Source organism: Myotis myotis, unplaced genomic scaffold, assembly GCF_014108235.1.
Source record: "Myotis myotis isolate mMyoMyo1 unplaced genomic scaffold, mMyoMyo1.p scaffold_m19_p_15, whole genome shotgun sequence".
In the NCBI taxonomy this organism is placed as follows: Eukaryota; Metazoa; Chordata; class Mammalia; order Chiroptera; family Vespertilionidae; genus Myotis; species Myotis myotis.
This window is the reverse complement of record NW_023416319.1, coordinates 22767173-22786501: the sequence shown is the minus strand read 5'-3', so window position 1 is coordinate 22786501 and position 19329 is coordinate 22767173. Positions and strand designations below refer to the sequence as shown.

Below are 19329 nucleotides of genomic sequence, written 5' to 3'. Positions count from 1 at the left end.
GAGGGCATGAATGAACAGGTAAGAACCCGGTGTGACCTGGCTAGTATGGCCCAGTGGTTGGAATGTCATCCCTTGAACCAAAGGGTCATGGGTTCAATAGTTGGTCAAGGGCATGTGCCTGGGTTTCAGGTTTGATCTCCACCCCAGTTGGGGCGCATGCGGGAGGCAACCAATCAGTGTGTCTCTCTCACATCGATGTCTCTCTCTGTCTCTTTCTGTCTCTCTCCCCCTTTCCTCCCTCCCTTCCACTCTCTCTAAAAAATAATAGAAAAATATCCCCGGGTGAAGATTAAAAAAGAAAAAAACCCATTGTAACTATCCACATCCATTTCTATTCAATCATTGTGAAAAGTTCTTCAAACCAGTCCTTTCTCTTACATACATCCAATAGCTCCTTCCCCACCCTAACACTATACATACCATGAATCTGTTTGGAAATAAGTGTTATTTTCAGGATTAGACCAGAAGTAAACTTCAAGCTGTAGTTGAATTCTAATGAAATCCAATTTAGTGGAACCTGAATGAAATTTTCAAAGCCTTACATCTCATGTTGCATTATAAAACAGGCCCATAACAAAAACCATATCTAAACCAGCAGGCACGTGCATGCACACACACCCCTCACCCTATCGTTTTCTTCTGTTTTCCCTGCTTTACTTTTCTTCTTCATACTTATCACCATCTGATGTACTACATGTGGATTTATTTATTACCTGTTCCCTCCACTCAGATGTAAGCAAAATCCCCTACCCCCACCCCCAATGCCTGGAGCAGTATCTGATGCACTGTACACATCTATAATAATAAAAGTATAATATGCTAATTAAACTGGAAGACCTTCCACATGAAGCCAGGGTTGCTGGGAAACCCAGGTCCTGGGTGCCTGCCAGCGGCTGGAAGGAAGCCTGGGTCCCAGGTGCCAGAGGGAAGCAGGTGCTGGTAGCTGGGAGAAGAAAGGCCTACTCTTGCACGAATTTCGTGCATCAGGCCTCTAGTTAGCAAATATTTGCTAAATGGCTATATTAACTAATATATCACTGAGGATAGTCCAATGACCTTACATATAATTTACAGGAAAAAAAATGATTTACAGGTTATAGAGCTCCCTCTTCTAAGAGATGGTCCTCTTGGAAGGTCTGAGTTCTGTGTAAAAAAATTTAACATAACTAAATTAAATCCATGTGTTTCCATTCAAAGAGCTGGGTGACTTTCAGCAATTTGGTGAACCTCTCTGAGCCACATTTTCTCATCAGTAAATTGGAAATAAGTCTGCTTCAGAGTCATTACAACAGTCGAATGCAATTATGTGTGGAATAGCATTAACACAATGCCTGGCACATTGTAGGCCCACAATATATATTAGCTCTTATATTGTACCCCAGGAAATTGAAGTAAATTTTCCTTAACTACATAAAAGTTGCCCTTCGTCTACCATTTATTGAGGAAGTATTACAATCCCCTTATAAAGATGAAGAAACTTTTCAAGAGTCACACAGGCAGTAAGAGCCCAAATCCAAACTAATCACATGATTGTACAGCTGACCACTTGCCCACACCTCCTGTTAAGCAAGATCTTGGGTGAATTTCCTCCTAGACATATTCTTAGGTCTTAGGCATCTCCCTCTTATTCATACTACAGCAGAACAGATGCCTGGCTCAGTGATTGATACTCAGATGATGTTTCTAACTTTGCTCTGCATTTGTGTGGGGGTGTATGTGACGGAGGTTTGAATGCACAAGTGCACACACGGAGGGGAAAAATGAGAGTACTAGGAATGCAAACTCTAAGGGAGATCATTATGGTCTTTTACCTCAGACATTGTAATTTGCATCTCTAGATGTTCAATTTGGGTCTTTTTTATATCTTCCATGTCTCTACTTAATGTGCTCAAGCATACTTCTACCTTCTTGAACTATTGTCTACTAATGATGTTACCCTATATAATAAAAGCCTAATATGCTAAGTGTCCGGTCATCCATTCAACCAGTCAAAGTGTAATATGCTAATGGTATGCTAAGGCTGCTCAACCACTCGCTATGACGTGCACTGATCACCAGGGGGCAGATACTCTGACAGGTAGGTTAGCTTGCTGCTGGGGTCCGGCCCGATCATGACTGACCTAGATGGGCTAGACACGCCCAGGAGCCCTCCCACTGCCCCTCCCCCCTGCTGGCCTAGCCCCCAATGAGCCCTCATCAGGGTGGGCTGGCAGGACCCCACCCATGCACAAATTCATGCACTGGGCTTCTAGTCTATTAATAATAAAACATCTGTTGTTTTTGCACATTGCTAAAGTAAATCTTTCTGGGTACTCTACCCAATGCTCATAAATTAGGTTTTCCACTCTGGCTGGTGGGAGCATTACCAATTCCCAGCCCTGTGTGTGTTTCAAGGAATATTCTATTCTATTCAGATGGTTCTTTTCCCTGCCTCAGAGAGTAGTTTCCTCACTGCCCAGTACTTAATTGAAGTGCCAAGAGAACCCTCTATAATCACGGGGGCTGTGTGCATGTGTGTGTGTGTGTGTGTGTGTGTGTGTGTGTGTGTGGCTCTAGACTCCCATCTGCACCTCCCTGACTCTGGGAGACAACCAGGATGGATCTGCTGAATTCCCTGTCCCTCAGCCTGGAAATGCTCTCTAGGCATTACGTTGGATGCTCACAGTTATTTCCCCTCTCTCTCAGGGATCACTGTCCTGTGCTGCTGATTTCCAATACCCAAAACTATTGTTACATATATTTTATCTAGTTTTTTGGCTGTGGCAGGGAGAAGCTCCACATCTCCCTATAAAATAGAATGAGCTTTGGGACAGGTATTTGTTTCACTTGTGGTCCAACCCCCTGATGTTCTGACTCCTTTGCAGCTTCAACCCAAGTTGGAATCAGAAAGCTGTTCCAGAGAGCTGAGCTGGACAGAATTCATATAAATAGCCCATTATCGGTGGGCTAGTTGTTAGATGCAAGGTTCTTTAGAAATGTTACATTTCACTGATGTGGCTGTATCATAAACTCACTTGTTCATTCATTCAACAAACATTTCCTAAGGGTCTACTAAGAGCCAGGCTAAGTGCTGGTGTTAAAGCATTCAACACCATAACTATGGACCTTCCTGTCTAGTAGAAGGCCAAATGAGTAAATAAAGTGATAAGAACATTTCAGATGGTGGTGAAAGCTGAGCGAGGTGAAGTAGATGCATGGACCACACATACCCTTGAGTACTAAAACCTAACCCAAATAGCCACATGCCTGGATGGACTCCCTCCACCTTCCTGCACCACATGAGCTCCTTAGCAAGAAGGGCTCTGAGGAAATAAAACAGGGCAGAGAGATGGAGAGTGGCGGCAGGGTGGGTGGTCAGAGATGCTAAGGTCAGAGATGACAAGATTTTACATCTGTTGCAGTTGAAGAGACAGAGCTCTCCATGTAGAGGGAACAACAAATGCAAAAGCCCTACTTGGTATCTCTTTTTCCTCCCTGGCATGTGCACACACAGACACAGACACAGACACAGACACACACACATCACACACACACACACACATTTGTAAACATCTCTCATTCCTACATTTCCAAGCTCCTGAAGATGATTTTTCTTTAGGAACTCAAGTGGAGTTCCATAGGATCAGGATGCCAAAGGATCAATGTCCCAGTCTCAGCTCCTCTGAGCCTCAAATCTCGCCTCTGCTTCTCAAGGTCATTGTGAAGATGCGCTATAGTCTCCGAATTTATCTTGTCCATTGTGGAGCATGAGCATGAGTGCTTTAGTATTCAATAGTATAAAAATGCCTACTTAAAATGTTCACCTAGGGAGGAGCTACTAGTAGATAGTGAGTATTCTTTTATTTGTTTCAAAATTAGAAAAATTGCTTCCATCATAGCCAAAAGATAGCCAATCATTCCGCCTACATTTTGGTTCCTATAGGTTTTCAGTAGAGTGTAAGAGTCAAGAGCACAGGCCTGCCCTGGCTGGAGTGGCTCAGTTGGTTGAGTATCGTCCTCTGCACCAAAAAGGTGCCAGTTTGATTCCTGGTCAGGGCACATTCCCAGGTTGCAAGCTCGATCCCTGGTGGGGGTGCATGCAGGAGGTAGCCAATTGGTGTTTCTCTTACACTGATGTTTCTCTCTCTCTCTCCTTCTCTCACTCTCTTTTCCTCTCTCTCTAAAATCAATAAAAACATACACTTTTTAAAAAGAGTACAGGCCTGGTTATAAATGCTGACTCTGACACATACCTACTGTGTGACCTTAAGCGGATCACTAACCTCTCTGAGGAAAAACAGGACCTGCCTCCTAGGGTATCTAAGAGGATTAAGTGGGATAATGCATTCAAAGGCTTGGCCTAGTCACCGGCACTCCCGAAGTTCTCACTGACTGGTGGCCATGCTGCCTGCCTGCAAAGGGAACTCTCATTCTTCAGCTGCTGAGAAAACTCTTCCACTCTGACGTTTCAGCTAAAAATAGCATTTCATGCTCGTCATGTGACCAAGAGGCTCCTCCGGCTCTTCTCTTGCCATCATTCAGTCTGGATGGCTGGTTGGATGACTATAAAGTGAGGAAGACAGAGCCAGCACGGAATGCCCAGCCCTCTCCCAGTGCCTGAGGAGGGATGCTAGTGACACAAAGGCGCTGTGCTTCCTTGGATTGGATGGGGCAGTCGCTGTGGGTGTGGGCCAGCCAGGCAGCCTGGCACTGTTTGCTTACAGGCCCCAGAGCAGCAGATGTGAGAGCCTGGAGCAGCAGACATATTTGCACAGCCAGTCTCCACAGCAACAGGAAAGTTAACAGGCAAGACATTCCTTAAGCTGGGAGAAAAATCCTCTGCCCCCACCCTGTGCTTCCAGGTGAGGAAAACGTTCCAACACTGAGCAGTCCTCAAAGGCCGAAGCTTTAGTAGAAAAGCCAACAAGAAGATATGGGGCCAAAACACACAAATAGTTTGAACAATCACCCAGCTGAGTATAATTTTTTCCCTGCAGGTAATGTGACTAACGTCTACGCATTGTTTAGTTGGAGGAAACAAGGCCAAAGGTCACAATTGCTGGCTGAGGATGGTAAGAGGACAGGCCTGCCAGGGCATCATTATCACACCGTGACCACTCCAGAGCTGACAGGGTGGGCCTTTCATGGAAGACAGGAAACAACCGTGCAGGGAAATCTGCAGACAGAGAGCTAATCTCCTAACTGAAAAGACCAAAGACCTCTCCCAATGATCCTGCCTCAGGGCCCAGAATTCCCATATTGTCCACTCCTTCAAATAAGTCACCAGTGACCTCAGTCCCAAGGTCATCATTCCTGGGAAGTTAACACAGTGAACTATCAGCAGCCCTTAGACCATCACTCGGATCTGTTTCTGGAAAGTTCCTTTCAGCCCGCAGGACCTTGAAGGACTGAGACACAGGACAGACAAGTTTTGTTGGAGAAAAGAATTGGCAGATGGTGCACATGTGGCCCAGAGGGCAGGCCCAGCGGGAGCCGGGAGCAGCAATAAGGATGCTGGGTGCTGGGAGAAGTCAGGGGAGGAAGCCCTCCCGGCCGGAGGGAAGGGAAAGGTTGAGAGCGTAATGAAGAGCAGCTTCAGGTTTGGCCTGGAATCTGCCTTTTTCCTTTAGGCCTAAAACTTCCCCTGTCCCAACAATGCCATAGGAACAGCTGCTCATTTTGTTCTCCTGCTCAGTAGACACCATGGCACCAAGTGCAACCTATCTCAGCAAGATGCATGGAGCCCCCAACTTTAGAAGGACCCTTATAACAGGACCCACTGTAGTTTCCTTTGTTCAAAATTGCAAAGAAAAATGTCCAGGTCCAGATCGACCGCACATCAACTCTATCTCCAGAAATACACACCAAACGCTCAAAGTAGGTGCCAAGGTGGGCCTTGGTGGGGACTTGTCCTCTTCCATCACTGCTGTCATCCAGGGGCCCCACTGTGTTTCAAGAGGTGTAAAATGAACATATAACAGTCTCCCAGTATTGTTTTTCCCTGCTTCCTAACTGGTTTCTACTTCCAGTCTCCGCACAGAAAGCCTGGGTGATCCTTCTAAAATATAAGTCAGATCATATTCAAAACCCTCTAATGGATTCCTGCTTGACTAGGAATGAAATCCAAAGCTTGTGCTGTGGCTCACAGAACCGTGTGCTGTGGCTCTGATGACCTCATCTTCTGCCTCCATCCCAGCTTCTCCTGCTCTCTAAGCTCCACCTGACTGGCCTCCTCAGTGCTTCTCCAACATCCCAAGTGACTAGGGCAACCATCTAATTTAGTGGCCAAACCAAGCCACTGTTGACAGCAAAAGGGGCATTATTAATCATTGTGCTGCGACCATAAACCAGGACTGTCCCAAGCAAATCTGGGCACATGGTCACCCTACCTGAACTGTTGCTCTCGTTGCAGCCCTCTGATCATACCAAATGCGCCTGAGGCTGAGACATACGTTTGTAAACGCATTCCCATTCTACTAGGAATAAAATTACTATAAATTGGGATGCTTCTTACAATTGGCACAGGTATTTAATATCAGGCTTCCTTCTCCCCCAACCCTGTTGTTAATTTAATAGTACATCTTATGGTCAATGACATCTTACAATCATGGATACAGAGTAATTTGGTTTCTTATGTGGTATGACATAAAGGAGAATTCAATGATCAGAGAGTAGAAATGCCCTCCTGCCAAGCATTTATTTCCATCGGAAAATAACAAGTAAGTGACCTAGTGTTAAGCACTGGTTTCTTGTAAGCTAGTTTGGTTTGAATTGTTTGCCTAAGACTGGGTTCTGAGCCAATATAAGACCTGAGTCCAGATCAAGGAATGGAGTGAATTTCCTGAGGTCACTCTGTCCCATGGAAACCTAGTTGGGAACCCCCCAGCTTTACCCAGGGGACTACCCTCGGTGCCACCATGGCACACCATCACACCCCTCTCCCCCATTGGAAATTGATAGAGGCAATAAGACAAGGAAACTGGTTTAGATCTGTTGAGTTTAAAAGGCCAATAAGACATTAAAATGGAAGTGGGGCTGGAAGTATCACTTGAATGAGATGTATATGGGTCACACATAATTGGGAGAAAGTATTTTCCCTGTGTCCAATATAGCTGCAGTTCAGATAAACCACCAGAGGTAGGAAATGACTATATGCAATTAACAAAGAAGTTTCTGGAGTGTAAATAGCTTTCAGACTAAGTGCCAAACTGGATAGACTAGTGGTGGCTTAGTGTCTGCAGCCTTTTAGGAATATACTAGTAGACGTTTGAATAAAAGCACCGTTATTGATTAGCCACAGCTGATACTGGCTCAGAAGTGGGGGATGACATGGAATTAAAGTATGATTATATTGGAAGTATTATAAAATGTTACTAAAGATGTGTTCTTTCAATAAAATAAACAACAGTAAGATAATATGCCAAATGAGAAAAAGAGTTGAAATCAACTTACTTATTTTGTCCAATTGTCTCAAAATCTTTCACAACAATTCCAAGGGAGGATGAAAAGTCGAGTGGTATGCCCCTCAAGTCAAACTCCAAAATCTGTCCACAGAAAGGTTACGAAAACAAAAAGGCCGTTAAAAGGATCAGGGAAGAAATTGAAATGTGCCAACACTAAACGCTGGGTCATTATCATCACCAATGTCAATCTTTCAAATTTCTAGTTAGATGGAAGTGATTAAATTATAAATTAAATTCTAAGCCTGGAGGCTGCTGAGGACTGTGGGAAAGTAAACCAGCCTTAGCCTCTAAGGACCTGGTGGTGACTCCTGGCTCCCATTTACCAGGCTCTGTGTCCCTGGACACGTCGCCAACCCCTACCTCATACTCAGAGAACTGACAATGCCTACCACAATGTTGCAAGAATAAAATAAAATGTAGACGTGAAAATGTTTTCTTCAGTGGCTATTTTGAAATTACTTTCTCTTCCTAAACATAATATTATCAAAGAGATGAATGATCTAGAAAACATTTTCTAAAATGCATCAGCCCCTCATTCAATGTCCACTGTGGCCAGTGCTATAGTCAGATGAGACTTTCATCTTAATGCAACAAATCGCTGTCTACTGACAAATGTAAAAAAAAAAAAAAATCAACACAGTAGCACTGATGCCTTTGATTGATTGTATAATAAATGAATTAAATAAAGCAGTATCTACTGATGATTTAATTCTCCTTATAATGGGTCTGGAATGGATGGAAAATCGTCTCATAGCTCATATTAGAACACACCCACTAATCCTAATGGGTTTGGGGTTGGCATTTCATTTGGTTAGGTTTCAGTTATAAAACTGCAATTAAGTTTACTTGAGCCCTGGCCGGTTTGGTTCAGTGAATAGAGCGTCAGCCTCCAGACTGAAGGGTCCCGGGTTCAATTCTGGTCAAGGGCATGTACCTCAGTCGCAGGCTCCATCCCAGACCCTGGTTGGGATACATGCAGGAGGCAACCAATCGATATGTCTCTCACATCAATGTTTTTCTCTCTCTATCTTTCCCTCTCCCTTCCACTCTCTCTAAAAATCAATGGAAAAAATATCCTCGGGCAAGGATTACCAACAAAAAAAGTTTGCTTGATAAATACTTTTGCAATATGAGGGGGGAAATAGGAGGGAAACAAAATGGGGTCAGATGGATGATGCCCTGTGGAGGACACACCTGCTCACACGAGCATACACCTCTCTGCCATCGCCCATGCGGTGTGACCTCGAATATAAAGAGGCACACTAGCATCACTCAGACCTGAAGCACTAAGTGCACACGTACATGTACTTTTATTTATTTTATTCTTGGAGCTCTGCGGGAGGGCTTTTCAGAAAGGCATTAAGAAGGTTTTTGCCTTCAGCTCATTCAACAAGAAGGTTTGGTCTTTCTCATATGGAGATATTGACACTAGTTGGGAGAGGAAGTCTTCACAGCCTCCGACTTAGTGAAAATATCAAGGACATTTATCACTGCACTTACCCAGGGAGGTGTGACTGGCTATTGGAAAAAATTATGGGGCTGACGATCAACTTTTCAAAAATTAGCCATCATAGGAAAACCCTACTCAGTGGAAAAAATTACAATTTTCACATATCAATACATGTGTTAAATACAGGGGAGGGGGATAAATAAATTATATTATATCCCTTCAATGCAATATTACATAGTCATTCAAAATGCTTTTGAATGAAATGATATGGGTATGTGCTTAGGATATAATAATAAAAAAGTAGCATAAGAAATTGTACTTGCTTTATGAAGCTAATTTTCTAATTTTAAGACATCACATTTTATTAAATATATTTAGTCAATAAACATTTCTTGATATATCCCATATGTTAACAGTAGTTGCTTCTGGATAGTAGGACCAAAAGTAATATTTTTTTTTTGTTAATCCTCACCTGAGGATATTTCCTCCATTGATTTTTAGAGAGAGTGAGAGGGAGGGAGAGAGAAACATCTATGTGAGAGAAACACATTGACTGGTTGCCTCCCACAGGCTCCCCAACTGGAGCTGGGGATCGAACCTGCAACCCAGATACATGCCCTTGACCAGGAACCAAACCTGTGACCCTTCGGCTCACAGTCTGAGGCTCTACCACTGAGCCACACCAGCCAGGGCCAAAGGTAATTTTTTATGCTGATCTGAAGTTTTCAAAATTTTTATGTTAAATAGTGGTATATATTATTTTGTCACAATAAGAACAGTAAATATCTTGACTCAGCCAGACACACAAAGTATCATGTGATATACTCTTGATTAGTCACAGGCAGATATGTTTTTAACTATGGAGCATTCCCTCTGGGACTCTGGAGATGGTCTAAGACCACCCCTTGCTCTACAGATGTGCCCACATAGGCAACATGACTGGACCAAGGCCGCATAGCAAGCTCAAGGATGCTCCAGGCTAAACCCAGCCCTCTTCACCGCACCGCTCACCACACCTCCACCGCACAGGACATGCCACTGTGCTCTGTCTCCTTGAACTGCTCTGCTGTCTCCTTGGCCACAAAGGGAGACGGAAGGGGTGGGGGTGAAATGCAGAGATTATCCTTCCAAAGGGAAGTGTCCACCTCTGACCAAAGATGGGGTCACCAGATGTAGCTTATCCGTTGAAACAAAGTTAAAAAAAAAAATGAAGTCACCTCATTCCAGACAGGGTTGAGTTCACTATCAATTTTCTTTGTTTTCTTTTTCTCATCTGCAAATAAAAAATAAGAGATACCAACAATTAGAAGTATTTATAGAGCAGGTACCATTCACTTGTTCATTCAAAGAACATTTCCCTGAATGCCAATGATGTGCCTGCGTGCCCCTTTCATCTGTCTAGGGTAGGGGCTATCTGAATCAAAGTTTTCCAAACCCAACAGCAGGTTTCAGTCTAAAACGTTTTTCCCATCCCCACGTGTAGGGATGGGGGACTCAAAATCATGGAAATATGGAAACACCGCAATCCTCTGCCTCTCCCTCACCAGTTCCTGTAGACCAAGATTACCCAGGGCCTCTGCCTCGCCAGCTTTTTGCAGAAAGAAACCAACACAGCTAACCTTTGGCATGCAGGTGTCCCCATTTCATAAATGAGGACGCGAGACTCAAAGGAGTGAAAAAGGGTGCCGGAGCTCACGCGTGGCAGAGGTGCGCTGGCAGGACCCGGAGCTTCAGCTCTGAAGTCCATGCTGCCTCTGCATGTGGTCAACATCCTGACGGTTTAAAGATTAAGCTGGACTCCCTCCCACAGGCCTCAGCACAAGGTAATTCACAGGTAAACACTTTCCAGGACCCACAGAGAGTTGGGGGGCTGCTGCCTTTACTCCTGGTCCACCTTTTCTGAAGACACAAGGTTGTCTTTGTGTCGGAGACTCGATAGCACACCTGCCTACCTGGTCGAGTCAACGTCAGTCCAGCTGGTGTGTAAGTTTTCTTGGAGCGAAGTCCCAAGAGCAGGGGCTCCTATTAGGCCCCTCTGTGCCCAGATCCTTAGCAAAATCAGAGCTAATGTTGCTCATCTGTTTTCAGAAAACAAACCAGCTTTTCCTCCTGTGTGTCTCTTTTGCCATCACACAAAACACAGCACTTCTGACACCAGATGTATGGAGCGGAGTCCCCCACCAAACAACTGTCTGCAATACCAGGTGGGTGTCCTACAATTTAACCCCGTTCTGACACTATCTACCTGGAGAAAGCTCCAGAGCTCACAGGTTAAGGGCTCAGTCCCACAAGACGGCCGCCCCTCCCACTTCAGACACCAAAAGCAAGTCCAGGTTGTCACCTGTGCTTCCGACAGTTCACTTATAAACCAACCCGGCTTAGCCAGAGCGTCTCATAGAACTCAGCGAAACACTCATGTTACCAGTTTATTAAAGGCTATCATAAAGGATGCTGATGCGCAGCCAGATGAGATACATACAGCAAGGTCTGAGAGGGTCCCAAGCTCTGTCCCCAGGGAGTTAGGGTGCATCACCCTCCCAGTATATGAATGTGCTCCCCTGCCTAGAAGAGTGGGGGTGGGGCTGAAAATTCCAAGCTTCTCATTCCGGCCTGGTGTTTCTGGGACCAGCCTTCACCCAGGAGTCCCCCCAGAGTGGCCTTGTGAGAACAAATGATGCTCCTACTGCTTTTATCACTTAGGAATTTACAAGGGTTTTAGGAGCCCTGTGTCAGGGACAGGGTCAAAGACCAACTATTAGAACAAGACATGCTCCCACTGCTTGTATCACGTAGGACATTACAAGGGTTTTAAAAGCTCTGGGTCAGGAACAGGGTTGCAGGGGGAGACCAACATATCTATTTTCTATTCTCTCACATCATCTATTCTCCTTAAAAACCCTAGGAGGTATGTACAGTTATTTCCATTCCTCTTTCACAGCTAAGGGAACTGAGAAGCTGAATAATGTACTCAAAGTCACCCAGTTAGTAAGAAGCAGGGCCAGGTTTTGAACCCAGGCAGTCTCCCGTTGGTGGCCACACTTTGAACCAATCCTCAGCTTCCCCTCCACTACAGCGAGGGGAAGTAATGTGTTTTGTTCAGCAGAATGTCACATTGCTAAGGCTCTCAGCACACGGCCAGCAGTGGGACTCACCACCTCATTCTTCCAAGACCTCAGCATAGCAAAGCCATGAGTCATCACCCTCCCTCTGCTAAGCATTAACTTTTCCACTTGAGTGGGCTCCCGAAGCCTCGCTGGCTTCCCTTTCCAAACTGCAGCATGACCCTACCATCAGCTCCTGCCTGGACCCGTGAGCTCTGACTGTGGCCCTTCTGTGGGGCTCACACCCCCTCACTGGGTCTGAGTCTGATGTCACTAGCAGCTGTCCTGGTTTCCTCTCCCACACTTCCACGTTGAGCCCACTCACCCTCCCCTCATCCACAGACACCTCTCAGTCTTCCTCTCTGGTTACAGTACAAGTGCTCTGGAGAGAAAGAGGATCCGTGCAAAGGATTTCTCAGCAGACGGAGCTGGGTAAAACGGCTTCTGCCCACAATTACAGCAGCTTCCCCTAAATATCCACCTACAAGGGCCAGGCTGTGCTTTCTACTGCATGTCTACATCCTTAAGACAGCCCTGCAAGGTCAGCATTCTCATCCCCATTTCACCGACAAGGAATTGAGAGAAGCTGGTTAAGTCGTCTAAGGTCACCCAGCTAATAAGGAAACAGCCAGAATCCGAACTACATCAGGTACCAAACCTGAGTGTGTGTTTGCTACCACACCGCAGTGCCTCACTGGAAGCTGCCAGAAACATTGGATAAAGAAGACACATGAAATGAGACACTCAAAGTCCGGATTTTACTATCTAATTTAATATTCATTAGTGTGATTACTTAATTCGTGACTCTCTGTACTATAAACTCAGTAAAGAATTGTATTTTTAAAAAATAACTGTTATATCTTTAGTACAAAAAGTGATACCTGGCATAAAACAGTTTGGTAATAAAGTACTGATAAACGAACAACTGGATGAATTGTTACATAGTAAGAACTCAATAAACTCATAGTGAGGACCATGGGGTAAAAAAGAAAATGCATAAATATCATATGTGGCTTGGCATCCTTGGGAGTTCGACCTGAAGACCAGGAGTTCGATCACTTGCTATGATGTGCGCTGACCACCGGGGGTGGTGCGGAATGAAGGAAGGCCTTGGTCGGCAACTGGCAGCTGGGGAAGGGAGGCCCTGGCTGGCTGCCAGAAGGAAGGCCCCGGGGCAGCCAGAAGGCCCCGATCGACCCTGATTGCCGGCCAGGCCTAGGGACCTTACCCATGCACAAATTTCGTGCCCTGGGCCTCTAAAATATATATATATATATATATTAGAGGGAAATGTTATATATATAAAGAGGGTCAGTGATGGGAATAATGAGTGGCCAGGTCAGGCACAGGGACTTCATAGCTCAGCCCATGGGAATGGTCAGTAAGTGAGTTCTTCCACAAATCTTAATCTACATCGTCATTCTTCCATCCAACAAATATCTTTGAAATATCACTTGTCAGGCACTGAGCTGGACACTGTGGGGGACACAAAGATACCTAAGACATGGTCCCTGCTCTCAGGTGGTCCAGTGGGGAGGTAGATGTGGCCAGGTGACTAATATAGACAGATGGCTTCAGTTGGCATCAGAGAGGTGCAGATGAAAATACGAATTCAGGAGAAAGGGAGGCGACTTTGGGCTGTGGGCACCAGGTAAGGCCTTGAGGAAGAAGCAGAGGCTGACCTGGGGATCACAGGACAAGGGTGGACCGGATGTGGAGCTGGGAGAAAAGGTAACTCCAGGTGGGGGAAATGGGGTGGGTGGGTCAGCCACGGAGGCAAAGAGAACAGGTCATGTCTAGGGACACTGCACAGCCCAATTGGCTGGAACCAAGGGATGCGGAAGGGAGTAAAGGCAACCAAGCTGTGTGGGAAGGTTATGGTCACACCGTGAAGGCGTGAATGCCAGGCTAAGCTTCATTTGACTGATACAGGCAACTTGGGAAGGAGGGTGTTAGAAACTGCACTTTGTAACGTCAAAAAGTTCATAATCCAACAACAACAAAAATCAAGTTGCCCAACAACTCTTCCAATATATGTTCCTAAAGACGTGATTCGGTTGTGTGTGGAGAACAAAGGGGACCGGTTGAGTCCCAGCTGATGCAGGGTGACCGCAGACCAGATGGGGCTATTCAGGTGGAACTTCCTGTGCTCCTGCACTTGCACACAATGTTCGTGCTAAGGGCACTGTCCTCTAGCCTGAGTCACTTAATGGAGCCAATTATACCTTCAACTTTACTCAGTTGAATCCTTCCTTTAAAAGACAAAACGATATGATCTCAGGACTAGTCCGATTCCAGACCCCATGCATTTAAACACTGACCTCTTATCTCCCTAGCTAAGAAGGGAAGGTTAAGTTGCTGGCATTAGCTCCTCTCCTCCTGGAAAGCAAACCAGTTCTCCCTTCTGGAGAATCCCTTCTAAGGAGGAGACTGATTTCTATCAAAATATGTGTACATTGCATTTTGTTGAAAGCCTATTCTTACATATAGACATGTGGGGGGGGGGGGAGATAAATTCTTTTTAAAAAAAATAAATTCCTTCATTACCAGAAGCCAAAGAGTCACATGTTTATATTACTAGTATTCACTTATTCAATTCCACTTCTTTAAAAAAAAAAAAAAAAAAAAAAAAAAAGGTTGAAATTTTAGGCACTAAACATCAGATTAAATTATGGAAAGTGTCCCTTCTCCATTCTCACAACCTCCCCCTGTTCCCACTCTGATTTTAAGATGACTATGTGTTGCTGAAACCGGTTTGGCTCAGTGGATAGAGCGTCGGCCTGCGGACTGAAGGGTCCCAGGTTCGGTTCCGGTCAAGGGCATGTACCTGGCTTGCAGGCACATCCCCAGTGGGAGATGTGCAGGAGGCAGCTGATCGATGTTTCTCTCTCATCAATGTTTCTAACTCTCTATCTCTCTCCCTTCCTCCCTGTAAAAAATCAATAAAATATATTTAAAAAAAAAAAAAAGATGACTATGTCTTCCTATGGAAAGGAATTAAATACTTTAAGCCCAGAACATAACAACAGATTCAATTGCAGAATACACCCTAGACCAGAACTCAATGCATTCTTTGGGGCATTTCCTGTTTCTGATTAGCTACGCCTGCTTCTCTCTCAGTTTGGTGAAAGTCACCGTTGCAGTAATTAACCTGCATGCCAACTTCTGAGTAACATTTCCCTGAGAACTGAACAAACACTCTTTGCCAAGCCAGCATGCTCCCTCTTGCACGGAACCATTTCCTTTGCTATTCATCTACCAGACAGTGTGTTGGACTCTTACTGAAAAGGCTTAAGAGACACTGTGACTCCTCAGGCTGGATTGCTGAGCGGACCAGTGTGATTAGCTAATTTTGTGTGTCAACTTGGCTAAGCTGTGATGCCAGTTGTTTGGACAAACACTGGTCTAGATGTTGCGATGAAGGCATTTTATAGATGTGATTAACATTTATAATCAACTAGAGCCTCAGTGCACTGGTAAGGTCCCTATTGGCTGCCTGCTGCCGGCCTGGTACTCCCTCTCTTCCCCAGGCCAGCCCCACCCCCTGGTCGAACTCCCAGACGAATTCCTGGTGGAGGGGACAATTTGCATACTATGCTTTTATCATACAGGATTGTTTTTAGGTAAAGCAGATTATTCTCCATAATGTGGATGGGCTTTGTCCAAATACTGGTAGTTGAAGGCCTTAAGAGCAAAAACTGAGGTTTCCTGGAGAAGGAATTCTGCCTCCAGACTGTAATCCTGCCTCTGACAGAAATCCTGCCAGAGTTTCCAGCCTACCAGCCTGCCCCACAAATTTCAGACTTGCCAGCCCCCTATAATCACATGAGTTAATTCCTTAAATTAAATCTCTCTATATATATGCTAGTATCTCTCTCTCTCTCTCTCTCTCTCTCTCTCTCTCTCTCTCACACACACACACACACACACATACACACACATACACACACGCATACATACACGCACACATACACGCACACATACACATACACACATACCCTATTCTCTGGAGAGCCAGGTGCTCATGGAAGTAACAGCTATCATGGTAACACATTTTAAATATTTCCGAAGACACACCATCGCACAGAGCCTTAACAATTCTGCAGGAAAAAGGGCAGGTGTTGGCCCAGCATTTCTGATTGGACTTTCACATCAGTTAACTCTCCATTTCTTTGAGCTGCTATCTCTGGGAGACATAAGGTTCAACCAATGACCTCAGAGTCCCTCGTGTGAATTTAGAATAAATAATCCCTAAGTTTTCTTCCAGGTACATGAGTCTTATGAAGTCCCCCTGAGTCTTGATTGGTTAGATTGCTATGTCTTACTAACTGGCCCCAGGAGACGTGGAGGTGCCATTTACAAAGCTTCCCTAAGTAACTCAGCTCTTTGGTAGTCAAAGTAAGCAGATCAGCCATGCAGCTAAACTTGACCTCCCATTCGGAAGTACTTCTTCATCTTCTCTGCGTCCCCAGGTCACGGACCCTTCCTTTTGAAAAATATTCACACATACACACAAAGTCACCCACTATTTGGCCTAGAATTTCACAGATCCCACCCTTACCCCCACCCCTGAAGCCCACTCATGCATGGTTAACAGTTATTAAGTACTATGAACTAGTCACTGTTCCCAGTATCTTCCATGGACTGTCTCATTTAATCTTTACAGAACACTAAGAGGTGAATTCTGTTATGACCATCCGCAGTTACAAAGGAGGAAACCAAGACACAGAGAGGTTAAGCAATTTACCAGCGTTCATATGGCTAGGAAGTGGTAGAGCTGGGATCCAGACTCTGGCAAAGAGACACAGAGCAGTCTCCAAAGTTGGAGCTTAATACTAGATAATGACTCCTTGAAGGCTGAAGCCGTATTTTATTAATATTGTTATTCTCCCCAGGGTGCTCACTGCATAGGAATCCCTCCATGATTTGAATGAATTGGACTTCTTAAGCTCATATTATTACTAGAGTTGCTAGAGGATGACTATCAAGTGCTCAGCACAGGGCCCAGAAAGCTCAACAAGAGCTAGGACTTCTTATTATAGCACCTGGGCAGCAGCCCTTGTGGACCCAGGCGGTTGTCCAGGCTGTGGCGCCCTTCCTGGAGGGCAGGGCCCAGAGGAAGTGCTCAGTGGCACTGGGCACAGCCCTGGTGGAACAGTTCTCTCACCTGGCTCCGTTCCAGAGCTCTGAGGCCCCCTGGGGCAGCTGGTATGTGGGCAGTGTCTACTTCTCCCTGGCAGCCACCAGCATCTGGGAGAATTCCCACAAGAGCCAGGGAGGCTCTGGGAAGGGCCAGCAAGAGAGTCCTCTGTCCTCAGGACTTAGAGCAGCGGTTCTCAACCTGTGGGTCTCGACCCCTTTAGGGGCCGAACGACCCTTTCACAGGGGTCGCCTAAGACCATTGGAAAACACATATATAATTACATATTGTTTTTGTGATTAATCACTATGCTTTAATTATGTTCAATTTGTAACAATGAAAATACATCCTGCATATCAGATATTTACATTACGATCCATAACAGTAGCAAAATTACAGTTATGAAGTAGCAACGAAAATAACTTTATGTTTGGGGGTCACCACAACATGAGGAACTGTATTAAAGGGTCGAGGCATTAGGAAGGTTGAGAACCACTGACTTAGAGGAACCCGGGGGAGCTCGAGACATGTGGCCCGCCCAGGTCAAGCTGGCTAAAGCAGCATCTCTGACTTTTTATTTCCCAAACCTGGCTGCCCTGCGGCTCCAGGAGAAGTTGCCAAACGGGTTCTAGGGGAAAGGCATTTTGGTCAAAAGGCAGCTGTGATACAAAGCAAGGCTGTGTTTGCACATTTCTGAAGCAGTCACTGATATCTCTGATTAACAGGAACACCCAGGCAGAAAGGCGGGCAGGGTCCCTGCCCTGCTTTCCGCATCCAGTGCCCCACTGGCCTCTGGAGATGCCCCTTCAGGCACACAACTCTTGGATCAAAACCAAATCCGAGGGAACTGCGGGCAAGCTGAGTGGATCTGAATGACTCATACAGAATCTTCTTCCTAACGGCTGGCCCCAGGGAGTGGTCATGCTCCAGCTCTGCCAGCTGCCGGGCTGCAGGAGGGGGAAGCCCAGGTAGGCCAGGCACCTGGACTGGCTGCCTCAATCGAGAACGGAGCCTTGTGCCCTTTTGGTTTGTTCGTTTATTTTGCATGTGAGTATCTATTCTGTGTGTGGCATGCTAAACACATTCACATCTAATCCTCACAAGGGAGGTATTAGAAATCCCCATTTGACTGATGAGGAAACGGGGGTTCTGTGATGGGAACTGTCTTGCCAAAGACCCCGGAGTTAAGTAGCAGAGCTGAGCTGCAGCCCCAAGTCAGTTTCATTTCCAAACCTGTGCTCTTTACCAACTCCTTGAGCTGAGGGTGCCACATTGTCACCATTACAGCTGAGTGACTTTGGGCCATTTACTCCAACTCCCTGTATCTAGATTTCTTCATTAATAAATGTTGGTACCTAATGCCCAGGAATAATGGCTGCCATATATAGGGCTCCTAATATGCCAGGCACTCTTCCAGGGGCTTTGCATATGTTACTTGTTACTATTATCATCCTTCTTTTGAGTAAAATTAAGTCGCTTGTCCAGGGCCACCTGCTAGTAAGAAACAAAGCCAGAATTTGAATGCAGCTGTTCTGGTCCCTAAGCCTCTGAGCTTCTCCGGCCTCTGCCTATGTTTCTGAGGCAATATTTGCTAGACGATGGGTGGAGGCCGCTATTCGGCAAATTCCCTTCAAACCCAGCTTGAGGAGATGGAGAGTTCCTAGAGTTTCCAAGGGGCAGCTCAAGGCCTGAGTGTCCTGTAAGAGGGGATGGAAAGCGTACCATTGGGTCTACCATCAAATGGGAAAGCGTGAAAGTGCCTAGGACACGGGGGACACTCCTCTGTATTGGCTGGAATGATAAACTGCCTCCACCAGACAACGTGAAGAGGATCCAGGTCCTCTGCTCTCCCTATCTCCAAGAGATGGTATAAGAGAAAATAAAATAGCCTAGCTGGTTTGGCTCAGTGGACAGAGCATTGGCCTGTGGACTGAAGGGTCCTGAATTCAATTCCAATCAAGGGGACAGACCTGGGTTGTGAGCTCAATCCCCAGTAGGGGGTGTGATCAGCTGATCAATGATTTTTCTCTCATCATTGATGTTTCTATCTCTCTTTCCCTTCCTCTCTGAAATCAATAAAAAATTAATATTCAAAAAATATACAGCCCAAACCGGTTTGGCTCAGTGGATAGAGCGTCAGCCTGCAGACTGAAAGGTCCCAGGTTTGATTCCAGTCAAGGGCATGTACCTGGGTTG

The 19329-nt window shown here is 45.5% G+C and overlaps 1 protein-coding gene across 8 annotated transcripts in view; it reads right to left on the bottom strand.

Moving 5' to 3' along the window:
• MYOF (myoferlin) overlaps window positions 1-19329 on the bottom strand; it is a 137937-nt gene that overhangs the window by 108360 nt on the left and 10248 nt on the right. For all 8 annotated transcript variants that reach the window (XR_004972182.1, XM_036336582.1, XM_036336580.1 and 5 more), the window contains exons 2-3: window positions 10110-10165; window positions 7432-7523 (exon numbers count right to left, since the gene is read on the bottom strand). Coding sequence is in view for 7 of the 8 variants with exons in the window: in XM_036336582.1 (XP_036192475.1) it covers window positions 7432-7523; window positions 10110-10165 (148 nt within the window). In the remaining variant the exon portion in view is untranslated. The remainder of the gene's footprint in view (window positions 1-7431; window positions 7524-10109; window positions 10166-19329) is intronic.